The 16,581-nt window shown below is 44.5% G+C and overlaps 1 protein-coding gene across 2 annotated transcripts in view; it reads left to right on the plus strand.

Moving 5' to 3' along the window:
- The window catches only part of EEFSEC (eukaryotic elongation factor, selenocysteine-tRNA specific), a 260,481-nt gene that overhangs the window by 86,662 nt on the left and 157,238 nt on the right, over nt 1-16,581 (plus strand). For both annotated transcript variants that reach the window (XM_023619866.2, XM_023619867.2), the window contains exon 2: nt 2,385-2,592. In XM_023619866.2, the coding sequence (XP_023475634.1) occupies nt 2,385-2,592 (208 nt within the window). The remainder of the gene's footprint in view (nt 1-2,384; nt 2,593-16,581) is intronic.

Consider the following 16,581-nt stretch of genomic DNA (forward strand, 5'->3'; position numbering starts at 1 on the left):
TGAGAGTAACTGAGAGCTGCTGCCAGGCAGCGGGCGGTTGCTTGATGCTGACCCCTGGTTTCCAGTGGTGCCCTGGTTCTCAGTGGGACCAGTCATGTCGCTGTGACCTCTGATCTCCTTAGAAGTCCCTGAGGTTGGCTGCACTGCAGGGAGTCTGCTCGAGAGCCTGGCCTTTTGGAGCAGAGCTGTGTGCTCCCTAAAACAAAGGCAGCCTGTAGTTGCTGGAGTAGGGCTGTGCATGAGATCACCACTGGCCTCCGTCTACACTTACCTTTCTGGGTCTGTCAGTTCAGTTTCATTTCCCATCACCAGGATCCTAACAGGCATCAGAAGTGAGATGGGGTAAATACATGGAATGCATGAGTCCCTCTCCTGCAGCCAGCAGGCCAAGACAAGGCACTTCTGGATAGTTTCATATACTAGTAGGAAATGGAATCTCTGAGAAGAGGAACAGACTCCTGGTAAATAAAGTAGAGGAGGTGGGGAAGCATTTGTTTGCTCAGTATAGTCCCACACAGGCTGATTGAGCTCTGCCCCTGCTGAGTCTGTGCTGGGTGCTGTGCTTACGGATTGAAAACCCAGGCCTTGGTTGGTGAGCTCTCAGTGGAGCTGGGGTGAGGAGGAAGGGCCGGGGCAAGCGAGGTCTGGGTGGGGAGGAGCAGGATCAAGGCAAGGCAGGCAAGGGGTGAAAATTAACGTGGGGTGTGCCTTGCATCTCGGTGTGAAGTAGGGAGTGGGTGAGGTTGTGGGAGAGGAGGATGGAGAGGGATGGGCCGGCATTCTGAAAGACAGGCCATGTGGCACATGGTAAGAACAGGCTCCAGAGTTCAGATTGCCTCTTTGCTGAATAACCAAGAGTAGTCACCTAACTTCCTCATCTGTAAAGTGGGGTCAGTGATAGTTTGAGTTAGGTAGGGGTGATGTTTAGGTTCCAGAGGGAGCCCGGGTTGTCAGAATTACTCTTGAAAAATCCTCAGTCACATGTGGGGTAGAGTGGCCTTGGCTCTGTGGACACAGCTTTGTCTGCCAGAGCGGAGGCCTATTGGGCCGGGCATGGGGACCCTTCTGCTGTGAAGGTGGCTCTCCGGTCTTCTCAGGGAATAGTGCGCAGGCTGGGAGCCCAGGACACTCCTCTCTGTTCGCCTGCAAGCTTTGTCCCATCCTGCCTCAAGACCTGGCCACCTAGCCCTACGACTGGTGGCAGGAGGACCTGGGGAGAGGTCACATCTTCTGGGGTGGGCTGGGCTCAGGCTCTTGTGTGTTGGGGGCTGGCTGGAGCAGGGTCATGGGAGTCACTCATGGAATAGTTGTCCTCTGCCACACCTTGACAGTCATTTGGTCCTGAAAACTCCTCATGAGGCGAAGGGGAGGGCATTTGCGTATTCCTGCATCTCCAAAATAATACCTTTATTTGGGTGCAACTATTCCAAATTCCGTTAAAAAGGACAGGGTCACTGTACTCACTAACATCAGTCTTCCTAACATGACTCACGGCGGTTTCCCTTCATTGACTTCTCTGTAATTTGTCCACCTGCTGTTGTTCAGCTCAGGTGTGGCTGTCTGTTCAGGCCATGCTCACAACCATGCTTAGATACATAATGCACACACATACACGCACATACGTACATACGCTTACACACGTACATATACGACACACACATACACATACATGTAAACACACATAGACACATTCATATGGCACTCAGTTGATGCAGCTGAACCTTGGCTACTCCTACCCACCCTGCCTCCCCCAAAAGAATAGGGACTTCCCAACCAGAGCAGAAAGGACAAAAAGAAGTGAGCAGATATAAGCCAGCCAAGCTTGAGATGATCATGATGAAACCACAGGTATGGTGAGGAGAAGACCCAGGAGCCATGGAGGAACACCGCACCCCCAACCTGCCTCTTTATTTGTTCAGCCCTTTTCTCCTTTTTCTTGGCAAGGGTAAATCTCTAGGCATTTGCCAAGTCTAACATTGAGCTTTTTCCTGCTTGGACATTCTTCCCAGGTAGGATGGACTCAAAATGATAGGATTGGTGTAATAGGAAGGCGTGGGGTTTACAATCACCTAGCCCTCCTGCATGTGAGCTGTGTGGCTCCAGGCAAGCTGTCTGTCTCTCGTAGGCCTCAGTTTCCTCATCACCAATGGGGTAAAACACCTGTCTCATGGTGGTTGTCAGGATTCAGTGAAATGATGTCGATCAAAGCACGTATGGTGTGGCCCAGTCCTAGGTGGTAGGCACTAATCATTCATTTCCTACGCCATCCACTTTTATCTTAATGCTTCATTTTGGCCAGTTTTGCTTGACTGAGGCATTGGGCAACTTTCTGCAGAGCTCATCTCCCCCTCTTCCCTCTCTAACCCTGTCTTCTCTTCTCCCAGGGGCCCAGATCATTGATCTGATGATGCTGGTCATCGATGTGACCAAGGGGATGCAGACCCAGTCAGCAGAGTGCCTTGTGATTGGGCAGATTGCCTGCCAGAAGCTGGTCGTGGTGCTGAACAAAACAGACCTCTTAGCCGAAGGGAAAAGGCAGGCAGCGATTGATAAAATGACCAAGAAAATGCAGAAGACCCTGGAGAATACCAAGTAGGTTTTCTAATGAGAGGAACGTCCACATATATTGCAGGCTTCGGGGCACACTTCGTTTCGCTAACGTGAACTGGGCAGGCAGGTGTCGCCTGGGTCTTTACTGAGTGGTTCACCTGGTGCCTGCTTGCATGGAGGGTAAAGGATAAGGTGCTGCTCCAAGAGGCCAAAAAGCATGGAAGCCTAAAGGGGCTAGAAGCTGATCTTTCAGGGGGTTTTCTTTTCTTTTTTTTCTTTTTAAAGGTTTGTTATTTTTCCTTTTTCTCTCCGAAGCCCCCCGGTGCATAGTTGTATATTTTTAGTTGTGAGTCCTTCTAGTTAGGGCATGTGGGACGCTGCGTCAGCATGGCTTGTTGAGCGGTGCCACGTCCGGGCCTAGGATCTGAATCAGTGAAACCCTGGGCCTCCAAAGTGGAGCGCCTGAACTTAACCACTTGGCTACGGGCCCGGGCCCTCAGGTGGTTTTCTAACATGAACAGTGGCGTGGTTCTGCTCTGCACAGCCTTCAGAAACCCAGGTTGCCTCCATCTTGCTGCCCTCCACTGTAGGGTGTCCTTGTCCCTGAGGTCAAAGCGGAGCATGGGCACTGCTGTGTTCACGTTCTCAGGAAGGTCCAGTCTGTAAGGCCTGGACCTGGAAGGTCACCCACCCTTCCCACTGAGATTCTGTCCGTGAGGACTCAGTCCTTCCTGCCATTTTGGCCATGCCTCAGTGCAAGAGAGGCCAGGAAGTGTGTCCCCTCACCATCTGCTTAGCAGCAACTTGGTTATTGAAAGGGGGAGATGAGTTTTGGTAGACAACTGGATGTTTCTGTCACAGAGGCTTGTACAGTTGGTTGGATGGATGGGTGGATGGATGGACAGACAGACATGGCCGTTGGAGGGGAGATTGGGAAAGGCCAGATCTTTGTAGTCTTTCATGCTAAGGAGTTCACAGTTTCATCTTGTGGAAAGTAGGGAGAGTTGCATAATTTTGTTCAGGGGAGTGACTGAGAGGTTTCCCATCCAGAGATGGCTGGCTGCATCTGGCAGAAGGCTGTCTTGGTGAGGAGGATCCAGGAGGCAGCAGGGAGACAGGGAGATGGGGGAGGTGGCTCTGGAGGTTTTCCCAGGGAAAGAAGTGTGGCTCTGAGTTCAGGCAGTGGAGGGAGTGGAGGGATGGCCTGTGGAGATCTTTAACAGGAGCGTCCACAGGCCACATCAGGTGATCGGCTCTGCTTACCATCAGCGCGGTGGGGAGAGGTCCGTGGGGGCAGAAAGGTGGCAGTGCTGCTGGGCGTGGTGGGGATGGGAGGGGTGTGAGAACTATGGGACAGAAGGCCACCTGGTTGTTCAGGTGGCTGAGGGAGTGACTTATTCTGATATGGCTGAGAAAATGAGAAGATGTCCTTGTTGAGCACACAGTGTTGGCAAACCTCGCTGTTTTATCAGTTCCTCTTTTCCTCTCTGGGCCGGTGCCTTTTGCTCAATGCTCAGTAGCGGTCACTGGGAGACAGCGCTGCTTCCTCTTTGCTATGCAGCCTGAGACAATATCCTGCTACTTCCTCTCCTTCTCCTGGCTGTGGAGGGCAAGCGAGTAGACAGTGTTTTTGTTTCCCCGTCATAAAGATTGATATGCCTACCCATTTATGATCTTTTTCAGATCCAACACCTGCAGCTCTCCCTCAGAATTCTCAAGTTGGTTAAATTAAAGCTCTAGCCCTGTGAATGGGCCAAATATGTCATAAAAGATTTCCTAGCGCTGCCTTTTGTTAGCAAAATTCATCAATCCGATAAAATCGACACTTTTAGATAAGTGTTGCATAAGAATTCAGACTTTGTTATCCCCAACGGAAGTGGATATGAGACTGTAAAAAGGAAGATAAAAAATTATATCTTCTTTTGAGTGAGTTATTTGATCTCCCTGCTGTTTTATTTACTTGTCAGAAAAGGGAGAACAGGTCCTTTGCACTCTTGCATGAAAACCCAGTACAGTGTCAGTATCATTTGCTATATAAATGGGACCTTCCGGGAAGGGCTTAGGATACTCGTAAGGGTAAATCAATATTAACTATTCCGATTAGTTACATTTAAGGAAAATTCTCACTTGCGTGTTTAAATTACTATTCCTATTTTAATTTATTGGTGGAAGGTCAAATTACGGACTTTATCACACATCCAGAGGAAATTGTCGTCTGAGGGGCCTTTGAAGCCTCTCCTCTCCTCCTTCCGCGCCCAGGGGGCTGGGAGACAAACTCAGATAAAGGGAAGGATTGCCGCCCTGCTGGGCCTCACCGGGCTAAGTGGGATCGCCTTGGAAGAGGATGTTAGCTTTTACCTCTGTGCAGCAAAGAACTTCTTTAAATCATTTTAAGTGACTATTTCCTTTTCTTATGGTCCCTTGTTAAGTAAATCCTTTGTAAAAATGGTCCAAATGTGAAGAAACTTCCTATCTAGAAAGGAAAAATTTGGACTGGCGAACTGTATACATATCAAAACCTGAAAAGTGTTAAAAACACCTGAAAAGTGTTAAAAACTTTTTTTTCTATCCAAAGAATAACTGAAAAGAAATTTGGAAAATAGAGAAAAGTGATTAAAAGAAAGAAGAGACCACCCAAAGATTTCTTTTCTTAAAATATCAGCTGCTGACAATTTGCTTTATTTCGTTCCTATCTTTTCATTATGCATAGTATTGCCCCCCTCCCCCATTGTAAAAATTGTAATAAAATATATATAACAAAACATTTATTATTTTAATCATTTGTAAATATACAGTTCAGTGGCATTAAGTACATTCACAAAGCTGTGTAGCCATTACCACTGTCTATACCTAAAACTTTGTCGTGATCCCCAAGATAAGCCCTGTACTCATTAAACAGTAACTCCCCTTCTGTCCTCCGCCCCCAGCCTCTGGCAGCCTCTGTTCTGCTTTCTGTCTACTATTAAAGGTCCCTTATATAAATGGAATCATGCAATCTTTGGTCTTCTGTGTTTGGCTTATTTTACTTAGCATAATGCTTTCAAGGTCCATCCATGTTGTAGCATGTGTCAGACTTTCACTCCTTTTTATAGCTGAATGTTATTCTCTTGTGTGTATATACTATATTTTGTTTGTCCATTCCTCTATTGATGGACACTTGAGTTGTTGCCTTTTGATTATTGTGAATGATGCTGCTATGAACTTGGGTGTACAAATATCTATTCAAGTCCCTGCTTTCACTCCCTTTGGGTCTATACCTGGGGTTGGAATTGCTGGGTCATATGGTAGTTCTATGTTTAATTTTTTGAGAAACCACCAAACTATTTCCCACGGCGAATGCACTGTTTAACATTCTTACCTGCAGTGCAGTAGGGTTGCAATTTCTCCACATCCTCTCCAACACTTGCTTTCCTTTTTCTCATAGTTATCCTAGTAGGAATGAAGTGGTATTTCTTTGTGGTTTTGATTTGCATTTCCCTAATAACCAATGGTGTTGAGTATCTTTCATGTGCTTATTGGCTATCTGTATGTCTTCTTTGGAGAAATGTTTATTTGAGTCTTTGCCCAATCAGGTTGTTTTTATTGTTGTTGTTGAGTTGTAGGAGTTTTTAATATATTCTGGATATTAATCCTTTGTCAGATATATGACTTACAAATGTTTTCTTCCATTCTGTAGGTTGTGTTTTCACTTTCTTGATCATATCCTTTGATGCATGAAAGTTTTTAATTTTGATGAAATCCAATTTATTTATTTTTTCTTTTGTTGCCTGTGCTTTTGGTACCATATCCATGAAATTGTTGCCAAATCCACTGGCATGAAGATTTTCCCCGATGTTTTCTTCTAAGAATTTTATAGTTTTAGCATTTAGGTCTTTGATCCATTTTTAGTTAATTTTTATATATGGTGTAAGTTAGGGCCTAACCTCATTCTTTTGCATGTGGATATCCAGTTTTCCCAGCACATTTGTTGAAAAGACTGTCCTTTCCCCTTTTACTCTTGTCAAAAGTCAATTGACCATATACGTGTGGGTTTATTTTTGGGTTTTCTGTTCTGTTCCATTGCTCTCTGTGTCTGTCCTTATGCCACCGCACTGCTTTGTTTACTGTACCTTTGTAGTAAGTTCAAAGTCGGAAAGTTGAGTCCTCCAACTTTATTCTTCTTTTTCAAGATTATTGTGGCTATTTGGGGCCCCTTGTAATTCCACATGAATTTGAGGATCTGCTTTTCCATTTCTGCAAAAAATGGGTGTTGGAATTTTGCTGAAGATTGCATTTAGCCTGTAAATTGCTTTGGTAGCATGGACATCTTGAGAATGTTAAGTATTACAGTCCGTGAACATAGATGTCTTTCCTTTTATTTAGATGTTCTTTAGTTTCTTTCATCAATGTTTTGTAATTTTCAGTATACAGATCTTTCACCTCCTTTGTTAGATTTATTTCTAAGTATTTAATTCTTTTAGATGTTAATATAACTGGAATTCCTTTCTTAATTTCCTTCTCAGATTGTTTTGCAGGTGTATAGAAACAACTGACTTTTATGTGTTGATCTTGTACCCCACAGCTTTGCTCACTTCAGTCCCCCCAGACATGCAGTGGTAATCACGAGGGTTATGGTGCTGGTCTCTGCTTTTATTACTTGTACCCCACAACTTTGCTCACGTCAGTCCCCCCAGACATGCAGTGGTGATCACGAGGGTTATGGTGCTGGTCTCTGCTTTTATTACTTGTACCCCACAACTTTGCTCACGTCAGTCCCCCCAGACATGCAGTGGTGATCACGAGGGTTATGGTGCTGGTCTCTGCTTTTATTACTTCACACTTTACGTAGCAGTTCCTCACGTAGCCGTCACTCTGCTGTTGACCCTTGACACTGGTTCACGGTGTCCTCCTTACAGATAAACAACCCTGGTGTGAACGTCCTTGAGCTTCCTTGCACTTTGTCTGTATTTTCAGTCTTTTCCTCATGAGAGGTTCCCAGGTGTGACATTACTGGATCAGAGGGCATGAACACTTTACAACCTTTTGTTGTACATTGCCATATTCTTTTCCAAAAGAGTTTGTACAGTTTACACAGGTGTCGGTGGCTAACTTTGGTCTCTCATTTTAAAATATATTTGGAACTTAGTAGGATAGAAATGGTGTTTTAGGGCTGGCCCCGTGGCCGAGTGGTTAAGTTCGCGCACTCTACTTCGGTGGCCCAGGGTTCAGATCCTGGGCGTGGACATGGCACCACTAGTCAGGCCATGTTGAGGTGGCGTCCCATGTGCCACAACTAGAAGGACCACAACTAAAAATATACATCTATATATTGGGGGGATTTGGGGAGAAACAGCAGGAAAAAAAAAGTTGGCCGCAGTTGTTAGCTCAGGTGCCAATCTTAAAAAAAAAAAAAAAAGAAATGGTATTTTATTCTTGTTTTCATATGTGAGATTTAGCATTTTTCCTTAAGTGTATTAAACAGTTGTGATTTTGTGTTTGAATTATGCCTGTATATTTTTTCTGTTTGCCTCTTGTGATTTTTAATGCTTTCCTTTTGATTTTCAGGAGTTTTTAGTATTAATAAAGATGTTATTAATTAACTCTTACCTATCATATTTGCTACAAATAAGTCTTCAGCATTTGTTGTTTGTCTTTCCATTTTAGTTGCTTTTTTTTTACTTGTAGAAGTTTCTAATTTTATGTAGTCAAACTCTTTGATTGTTTTTCTTTGTGATTTCTTTATCTCTGAAAGCATTTAAAAATAATCTTGCATAAGCATTTATCAATGTTAACAGAAATCAAAATAGAATATAAAAATTGTACCCACAATCTTCCCAATGCATCAAAGTAAGTGTTTTTTCCCCTAGGATCCCTGTCAGTCTTTCAGACGTGGACATAATTTGAGGTGGTTGTTATCACAACATTGACACTATTCTGTGTTCTAGGCTTTTCTGTTTATTTTTCAAAAAAGTGTTCCAATAAATGTTTCCAGTAAGTCACCTGACAGCATCCTTGATGCATCTTTCTCCCAGACTTCCCTCTGTTTCCTCCTCCTTTTTAAACACTTTCTATTTCCTTGTTTCTGTTTTAGCCAATGCTGTCTGCTTAGAGCCCACCTGGGGCTCCCTTGGCCCTGCCTCCCTCCCTGGGATTGGGTGGAATGCCACATCTCAAGTGACTTGGCTGCTGCCAAGCTGACTCTTACAAGATGTGTGTTCCCGACCAGCTTTGTGGCAAACTAGTTCTGTGGTCTTGGGCAGCTCACTTTATCTCTCTGAGTTGATATTTTTTCCTCTGTAAAATGGGAGCTGATAAGTTCAGCCTCACAGTGTTTGTTATGAGGGAGCATTGACATGGAGCCTAGTATGTAGTAGGTGCTTAGTAATAACAGCTGTAATGTGGTGCACCTACTGTGTGCTTGGCACTAAACTAGGGATTTCCCGTACGCAATCAATCAGATCCTCACAGTTACCCCAGGGGTAGGTTTTGTATCTGACTCAACTGGTGAGAAAAATAAGGCATAATAAATATTGGCTATTTTGAATTCTACTATTCCAAACCTAAAACTTATACTCTGTTGGTTTATGTCTTTTACATGAGTTATACATCTGTATACACGCATAGCTTCTTTTTTTTTTACACTTATCTGAAATCATTTTTGTGTGTCGACGAAGGTCAGCCTGCATGCAGTCAGCATGTCTGAGCCCAGCTTGCTCTGTGACATACCACAGCTGCGAGGGGAGTCTGGGGGAGGGGGTGGGGTGCTGGGAACAGGAGAAGTGCTTGGATGTGTTCCAGGTCAGCTCCTGCCTGCACTGCTGAGCTGTGGGGCCAGGCTCAGGGCTCTTCCTGACATCTCTGGTTGGAGTCCCTTGTGCTCCTGGAACCCGGACACCGGTCTAGATCTGAAACCCGTAGCAGGAGGGGCTTCTAGTACCCCTGGGGGCTGCTAAACTCTACTTCGCTGCCAGAAGCCAAGATGCCCCAGTATGTGGCATGCTCAGGAAGGCAGCAAGACCACCTTCTCTTGAGCCTGGGAAAGGGCCGGACCTCCAGCCTAACAGGCCTTTATGTTTTGTTACAGTACATTGCCCAAAAGGGTTTGGATGAAAAATAATTGAATTTCCAAAAGCTTTGTGGTTAATTGCTAGAATTCTCAGTGCATGCTTTTACCCTTCTCTGTCCCTCTGGGCCTTGGGCTCATGGAGCGTCAGCAGAGATTCTGCACATGTGTTGGGTCCCAGCTCGTGGTTGAGTCCTTGTTCGCTGATTTTTGTGGCTAGAGCCCTCCCTTCGGACTGAGAATGGACTCCTCCTCTCACCCTCTCCTCCTCCATGGGAGAGGCCTGACTCGGGACTCCTACAGACCAGCGGCTTATTCCCTGGGCCCCCTGGCAGCCCCGGGCAAGTCACTTGGCTTCTCTGAAAACAGGAATCAGAGCCCCTGCTTGTGGGGTGTTGAGATCACGTGGAGAGCGTGTAGCACAGTGCTGGCGCAGAGCCTGCACTGAGCCATCAGCTCCTTTTCTTTCTTTTTCCCCTGGTTTTCTTTTCTTTTCTGTCTTGCTTCTTCACTGTTTTTATGTCTTCCCTTCTCTCTCCTCACTACTCCTTTTCTTTTTCATTCTTTTTTCTTCCTCCCTCCCTCTCCAAACTCTCTGCTCTCCATCTGGGTGTTGCCCTTCCCAAGGGAAATCTCTGAGTCCTGCCATTTCTGCAGGGGGAGCATGGCCTGGCTGAGCTGCTCTGGAGTTGACTGGGGAGTGGGTCTCAGGCCCTGTTTGGAGTCTCCCCTGTGAACTTGCATCATCTTGTCACATTGACCTTTGGGCAGCGAGTGGCTCCTGAGATTATTTAACTTGCTCTTTAGGGAACTCCAGCTTCTCAGAGTTACTTCCTCTCATCTTAAAAAAATATATATCTTATTTTCTTTAAGGGCTCACCCCCAAGCAGGTCAGGAGCAGTGTGGTGTGGAGTCAAAGACCACCTCAAACGAGTGCCTCCCCCGGCTTCTAAGGAGTGTATTGTATACTTGGGAGGAAAGACTAACTGATGGAAGCAGTAACAGTGGGAGATTCGCCTAGCAGGTACAGACTAGAGCTGAAGTGGCTTCCTCGGAGCAGCATGGGGGCTTCCAAGGAAACAGAATTTGCTTCCAGCTTGGGGAGTCAGGAATTTGAATTGGTTTTAGAAGGGCAAGTGATAACTAAGCAGGGATGAGGTTCAAAATATGTGATGGAGGTCAGGGCACCAACCACTCAGAAGGCATGCAGCTGACTAGTGACGGTCCTGGTCCTAAGGGCCATTTCCAAGCTCCCCACAGCACTTTTCCACACATTAACTTGGTGTAGGAGACAACCCTGCAGTGTAGGTCATGCTATCTCCTGTTAGGGAAAGGGAGGCTGAGTGAGGTAGAATAACGTAAGTCAACTGTGGATTGGAAATAGTCCTAGGTCTCTTGCTCAAAGTCCCATCTCTGTCTCTCACCAAGGTTAGATTTGGATGGGCAGAGGAGGAGAAGGAGGTGAGGGCAGCAGTGGGAGTATTTTCGTGCTAGGCAATGGCTTGAGTTTTTACCTTATTTCCAGGAGGTTTGATGAGGTGAGTCAGTGTGAGGAGGCTGGGGCAGACCATAGTGGGCCTTGTGAAACAGCCTGGGTGCTGGGCTTCCTCCATGGAATAGTCGTGGAGCCCCTGAAGTGTGGAGGGGAGAAGGCTAATGCCTCAAAGTGGTGCTGCTGGAAGGTCATCATAACTGCAGTCGGTGCCTGGTGCAGGGCCATTCTTAGACTTTGGAGAGCTGTTGGGTGGCCTGGGGTGATGAGGGCCTGACCCAGGGTGGACTTTATTGAGAATGAAGATAGGGGATGGATTGGAGCCAGATCCTAAAAGAAGAACTGACCAGATGCAGTGACTGATGAAGACATTGGTGACCATGGAGCCAACAATGACTCCAGAGACCAGAGGAATGTTGTCCCGTGATCAGAAACCTGGAAGCTAGGGTTGAGAAGCCACTTGCTGGTACATGATAGGATAGGATGAGAGTGCTGAAAAGGGGTCTTGGCTGAAGACATAGATTTGGGAATGGTCCACAGAGAAGCCTTGGTGCAGGTCATCAGAGTGCAGGGGGTTCCTGGTGGACAGCATCCAGGAGGAGAAGAGCTGGGCTCTTAGGGTGTTCTTGGGAGAGACCTACAGTGGATGGGGGCAGAAGAAAGACTTCTCAAGAAGGCAAAGGATAGCTGGGGGCCATGGGAATAAAAGTTTAGGGTTGTGGGTAAGAAGGGTGAGGAGCCAGCTGTTCGATGGTCATGTGGGTCAGATGTCACAGGGAGAAGAGAGTCCAAAGGAAGAACATTGACTTGACCACTGGAGAGTTGCTATTGACCTTCAGGAACTTATTTCTGTTCTTTGCCCCTCCCCTATTCCTCTTACTGTCACACTTAGTTGGTACCCCAGCCCCTCATGCCTCATTGCTCTGGGAGCCGTTTGTTTGTTATGCAACCTCCATGGAGCTCGACACAGAAGAGATGCTTAGTAAATGTCCCTTGGCTTGAAAGGGAAAGAGATTGAAGTGACATTGTAAGGAAACAGGCATAAGCTCCTGGTGAGTGAACAGAAGTGGTATTCATTTTGAAGTGTGAGTGGAAAGAGAAATTGGATGTTGATTGAAAGTGGTGGCAGGGGAGGGGAGGTGTATCAAGCAAAAGATTTTTCTCCTAAGAGAAGAGAAATCTGGGAATGTCGAAAGGCAGCAGGCGTGAGTCCAGAGATGAAACTGGAGGGGCTGGTGAAGCGAGGCTGGGAGTGGGGAGTGGTGAGACAGCAGAGTTCCTTTAGACATGGCAGGGAGACCGGATGGCAGTGGATTCTTTCTTAGACTCTTTTCTACCATTTTCTCTTCTTGGAGTGGGTCCTTTGCTCTGTTTCCCATTGGGTGCCACAGTGGGGAAATGTGATGGAAGGGCCGGGGTCTTAAGGAAGATAAAGAAGGCAATATTACTCAGAGTGAGGGACTCATACCACATGTCAGGCAAGAGGAGTCTGGGGTTGTACTTGGATGTGGCAAAAATGCGTGGGGAGGATTCTGAGAAGATGGAGGAGTAGGAAGCACTGAGAATCTGTCTCCACCCAGACGACAGTTACACTGGCAGAATCTGTCTCCACCTAGACGACAGTTACACTGGCAGAATCTGGCTGATGGAACCATTTTGGAACTCTGGGGTCTATGGAAGGCTTGCACCTTCCAGGGGAAGGCTGAACTGGTAAATGGCAGTTAATTTTGGTCAATTTCAGCTCTTAGCACAGTAGGCTACCCTTCCCCAACCTCTCAGCTGGTGGCAGGCAGCTTTGCATGTGTTCCTGGAGCAGCTTGTGCACAGCTCAAGGAGCTGGAGTGGGCAAAAAGGGCCCTGTCCTCTAAATACCAGGGATCTGTGCTCTCTGATCCCTGGTTGCTGCTTCTGATTACAGAGGTTCAGATGAACAGGCAGGCAGCCATTTTGCACCATCCCCATTTTTGCAAGCCTCTCCCCCTCTGGCTGAAGTGACTTCTGGGGATTTAAAGGACTAGTACTCTTTTTAATCGTCCCCTCATTTTTCTTTTATCTCCCCTTTCAGGAATCAGACCTTAAAGACTAGGACATTCAGAAATAATTGCATATACAGGGAAGATTAGAAAGTGACTGTGCCTGCCAGGGATAAGATGCTCAGATAAGGGGGCCAGCCCTGTGGTGCAGCTGTTAAATTCGCAGATTCCGCTTCAGTGGCCCAGGGTTCACTGGTTTGGATCCTGGGTGCGGACATGGCACCGCTTGGCAAGCCATGCTGTGGTAGGCGTCCCACATATAAAGTAGAGGAAGATGGGCACGAATGTTAGCTCAGGGCCCGCCTTCCTAAGCAAAAAGAGGAGGATTGGCAGCAGTTAGCTCAGGGCTAATCCTCCTCAAAAGAAAAAATAAATAAATAAAAAAGAGAGAAATAAAAAAAGATGCTCAGATAAGACCTGAGAAGACCTTAAGTTTACACCTTAGGCTGAGTTTCAGCACAGAGACAGCCTCCAACAATCAAGAAAACCCAAAAACAGTAAATAAAAATAATGACAAAAAACAGGAAACCCTGGGGAAGGGGAAGAATCTGATCTCCAGAGTTACCATATTATTAGATTCAAATGTCCAGTTTTCAACAAAAATCACATGGCATATAAAGAAACAGGAAAGTATAGGCCAATCAAAGGAAAAAAATAGATCAATAGAACCTGTCCCTGAAAAAGATCCGATCGTGCATATAGTAGACAAAGACTTTAAAACAGCTGTCTTAAAGGTGCTCACAGAACTAAAGGAAAATGTGGAGAAAAGCTGGAAAGCGACATATGAACAAAATGGAAATATCAATAAAGAGGTAGAAAACCTAAAAAGAAACATAAAAGAAATTCTGGAGCTGAAAAGTACAATAACTTAAATAAAAATTTAATAGAGGGATTCAAAGGCAGAGTTGAGTAGGCAGAAGAAAGAATTAGCAAACTTGAAGATAGGACAATGGAAATAATCAAGTCTGAGGAACAGAAAGAAAAAAATTGAAGAAAAGTGGACAGAGCCTAAGGGACCTGTGGAACACCATTAAATGGACCAACATATGCATTGTGGAAGTCCCAGGAGGAGAAGAGAGAAAGGGGCAGAGAGAATATTTGAAGCAATAATGGCTGAAAACTTCCCAAGTTTGATTAAAGACATTCATATAAACATCCAGGAAGCCCAATGAACTCCAAGTAAAATGAACTCAGAGACCTACACTGAGACATGTTATAGTCAAACTTTCAAAAGACGAAGAGAAAATCTTGAAAGCAATGAGAAGCGGCTAGTCACAACAAGGGATCCTCAATAAAATAATCAGTAGATGTCTCATCAGAAACTATGGAAGCCAGAAAGTAGTGGGCCCATATATTCAAAGTGCTCAAAGAAAAAACCACCAAGCAAGAATCCTATATCCAGCAAAACTATACTTGAAAAGTGAGAGAGAAATTAAGACATTCCCAGATAAACAAAAGCTGAGGGAGTTCATTACTTATAGACCTGCCTTACAAGAAATGCTCAAGAGAGTCCTGCAGAGTGAAATGAAAGGACACTAGATAGTAACTTGAAGACGTATGATGAAATAAAGATCTCAATAAAGGTAAATACATGGGCAATTATAAAAGCTAATATTCTAAGAATACTTTGTAACTCCACTTGTGTTTTCTACATGGTTTAAGAGACTGATAGATATAAAAAACAAAACAATTTGTCTAAAAGCTAGTATTATTGTAACTTTGGTTTGGAACTCCACTTTTTGTTTTCTACATGATCTAAGACACTAATGCATTTAAAAAAATTCTTAGTTTATCTTTTTAGGCACACAATATATAAAGATGTAATTTTGTGACATCAATAACAGAAAGGTAAGGGGACTGAGCTGTAAAAGAGCAGAGTTTTTTTATGTTACTAAAGTTTAGCTAGTGTATAGTAAAATTAGAGAGTTATACTTTTAGGATGCTAAATGTAATCTCCATGTTAACCAGAAGAAAATAGCTGTAGAATATACACAAAAGAAAATGAGAAAGGAATTTAAACATTTTGCTGCAAAAAATCAACTAAACACAAAAGAAGACAGTAATGCAGGAAAAGAGGCAAAAAGGCTTATAAGGCATATAGAAAACAAATAGCATAATGACAGAAGTAAGTGCCTCCTTATTAGGTATTTCTTTAACTGTAAATGGATTAAGCTCTCCAATTAAAGGGCAGAGATTGGTAGAATGGACAAAAACACATTTATCCAACTATCCGCTGTCTACTAGAGGCTTACTTTAGGTCCAAATAACACAAATAGGTTGTAAGTGAAATGATGGAAAAAGATATTTCATGCAATTAGTAACCAAAAGAGAGCAAGGGTAGCTATACTAATATTAGAAAAAATAGACTTTAAATTTAAAAAGGTTACAAGAGACAAAGAAGGACATTATATATTAATAAAAGGTTCAGCAAGAAGGTGTAACAGTTATAAGCATGTACACACCTAATGACAGACCATCAAAATATATGAAGCAAAACCTGACAGAATTGAAGGTAGAAATAGATAGTTTCACAACAATAGTTGGAGATTTCAGTACCCCACTCACGATAATGGATAGAGCAATGAGACAGAAGATGAGTAAAGAAATAGAGGACTTAGTTCAATCAACCAACTAGATCTAACAGACATATGCACAACAGTCTACCCAACTTAACAGCCAACACTCTCTTCTCAAGGTCACATGGGACATTCTCCAGGATAGACCGGGTGTTAGACCACAAATGAAATCTTGGAAGATTTTAAAAAATGATATCATACAAAGTATCTTTTCTAACCACAACAGGAAGTACAGTCATGCGTCACTTAACAACGAGATATGTTCTGAGAAATGCATCATTAGGTGATTTCGTCAGTGTGCGAACATCATAGAGTATACTTACGTAAACCTAAATGGTATAGCCCACTACACAACTAGGCTATATGGTATTAATCTTATGGGACAATTGTCATATATACAGTTCACCATTGACCAAAATGTTGTTATGCAGTACACGACTGTAGTTAGAGATCAGTAACAGAAGTAAAATTGGAAAATTCACAAATTTGTAGAAATTAAACAACACAACCAGTAGATCAAAGAAGAAATCATGGGGGAAATTAGAAAGTACTTCAAGATGAATGAAAACGAAAACATACCAAATTTATGGGATGCAGCAAAAGCAGTGCTAAGGGGTGAAATTTATAGCTATAAATTCTTGCATTAAAAAACAAGAAATAGGGGCTGGCCTGGTGGTGCAGCGGTTAAGTGCACACATTCCACTTCGGCGGCCCGGGGTTTGCCAGTTCAGATCCCGGGTGTGGACATGGCACCACTTGGCAAGGTATGCTGTGGTGGGCGTCCCACATATGTAGTAGAGGAAGATGGGCATGGATGTTAGCTCAGGGCCAGTCTTCCTCAGCAAAAAGAGGAGGAGGGGCAGCAGTTGTTAGCTCAGAGCTGGTCTT

This window comes from Equus caballus, chromosome 16 (assembly GCF_041296265.1).
Source record: "Equus caballus isolate H_3958 breed thoroughbred chromosome 16, TB-T2T, whole genome shotgun sequence".
In the NCBI taxonomy this organism is placed as follows: Eukaryota; Metazoa; Chordata; class Mammalia; order Perissodactyla; family Equidae; genus Equus; species Equus caballus.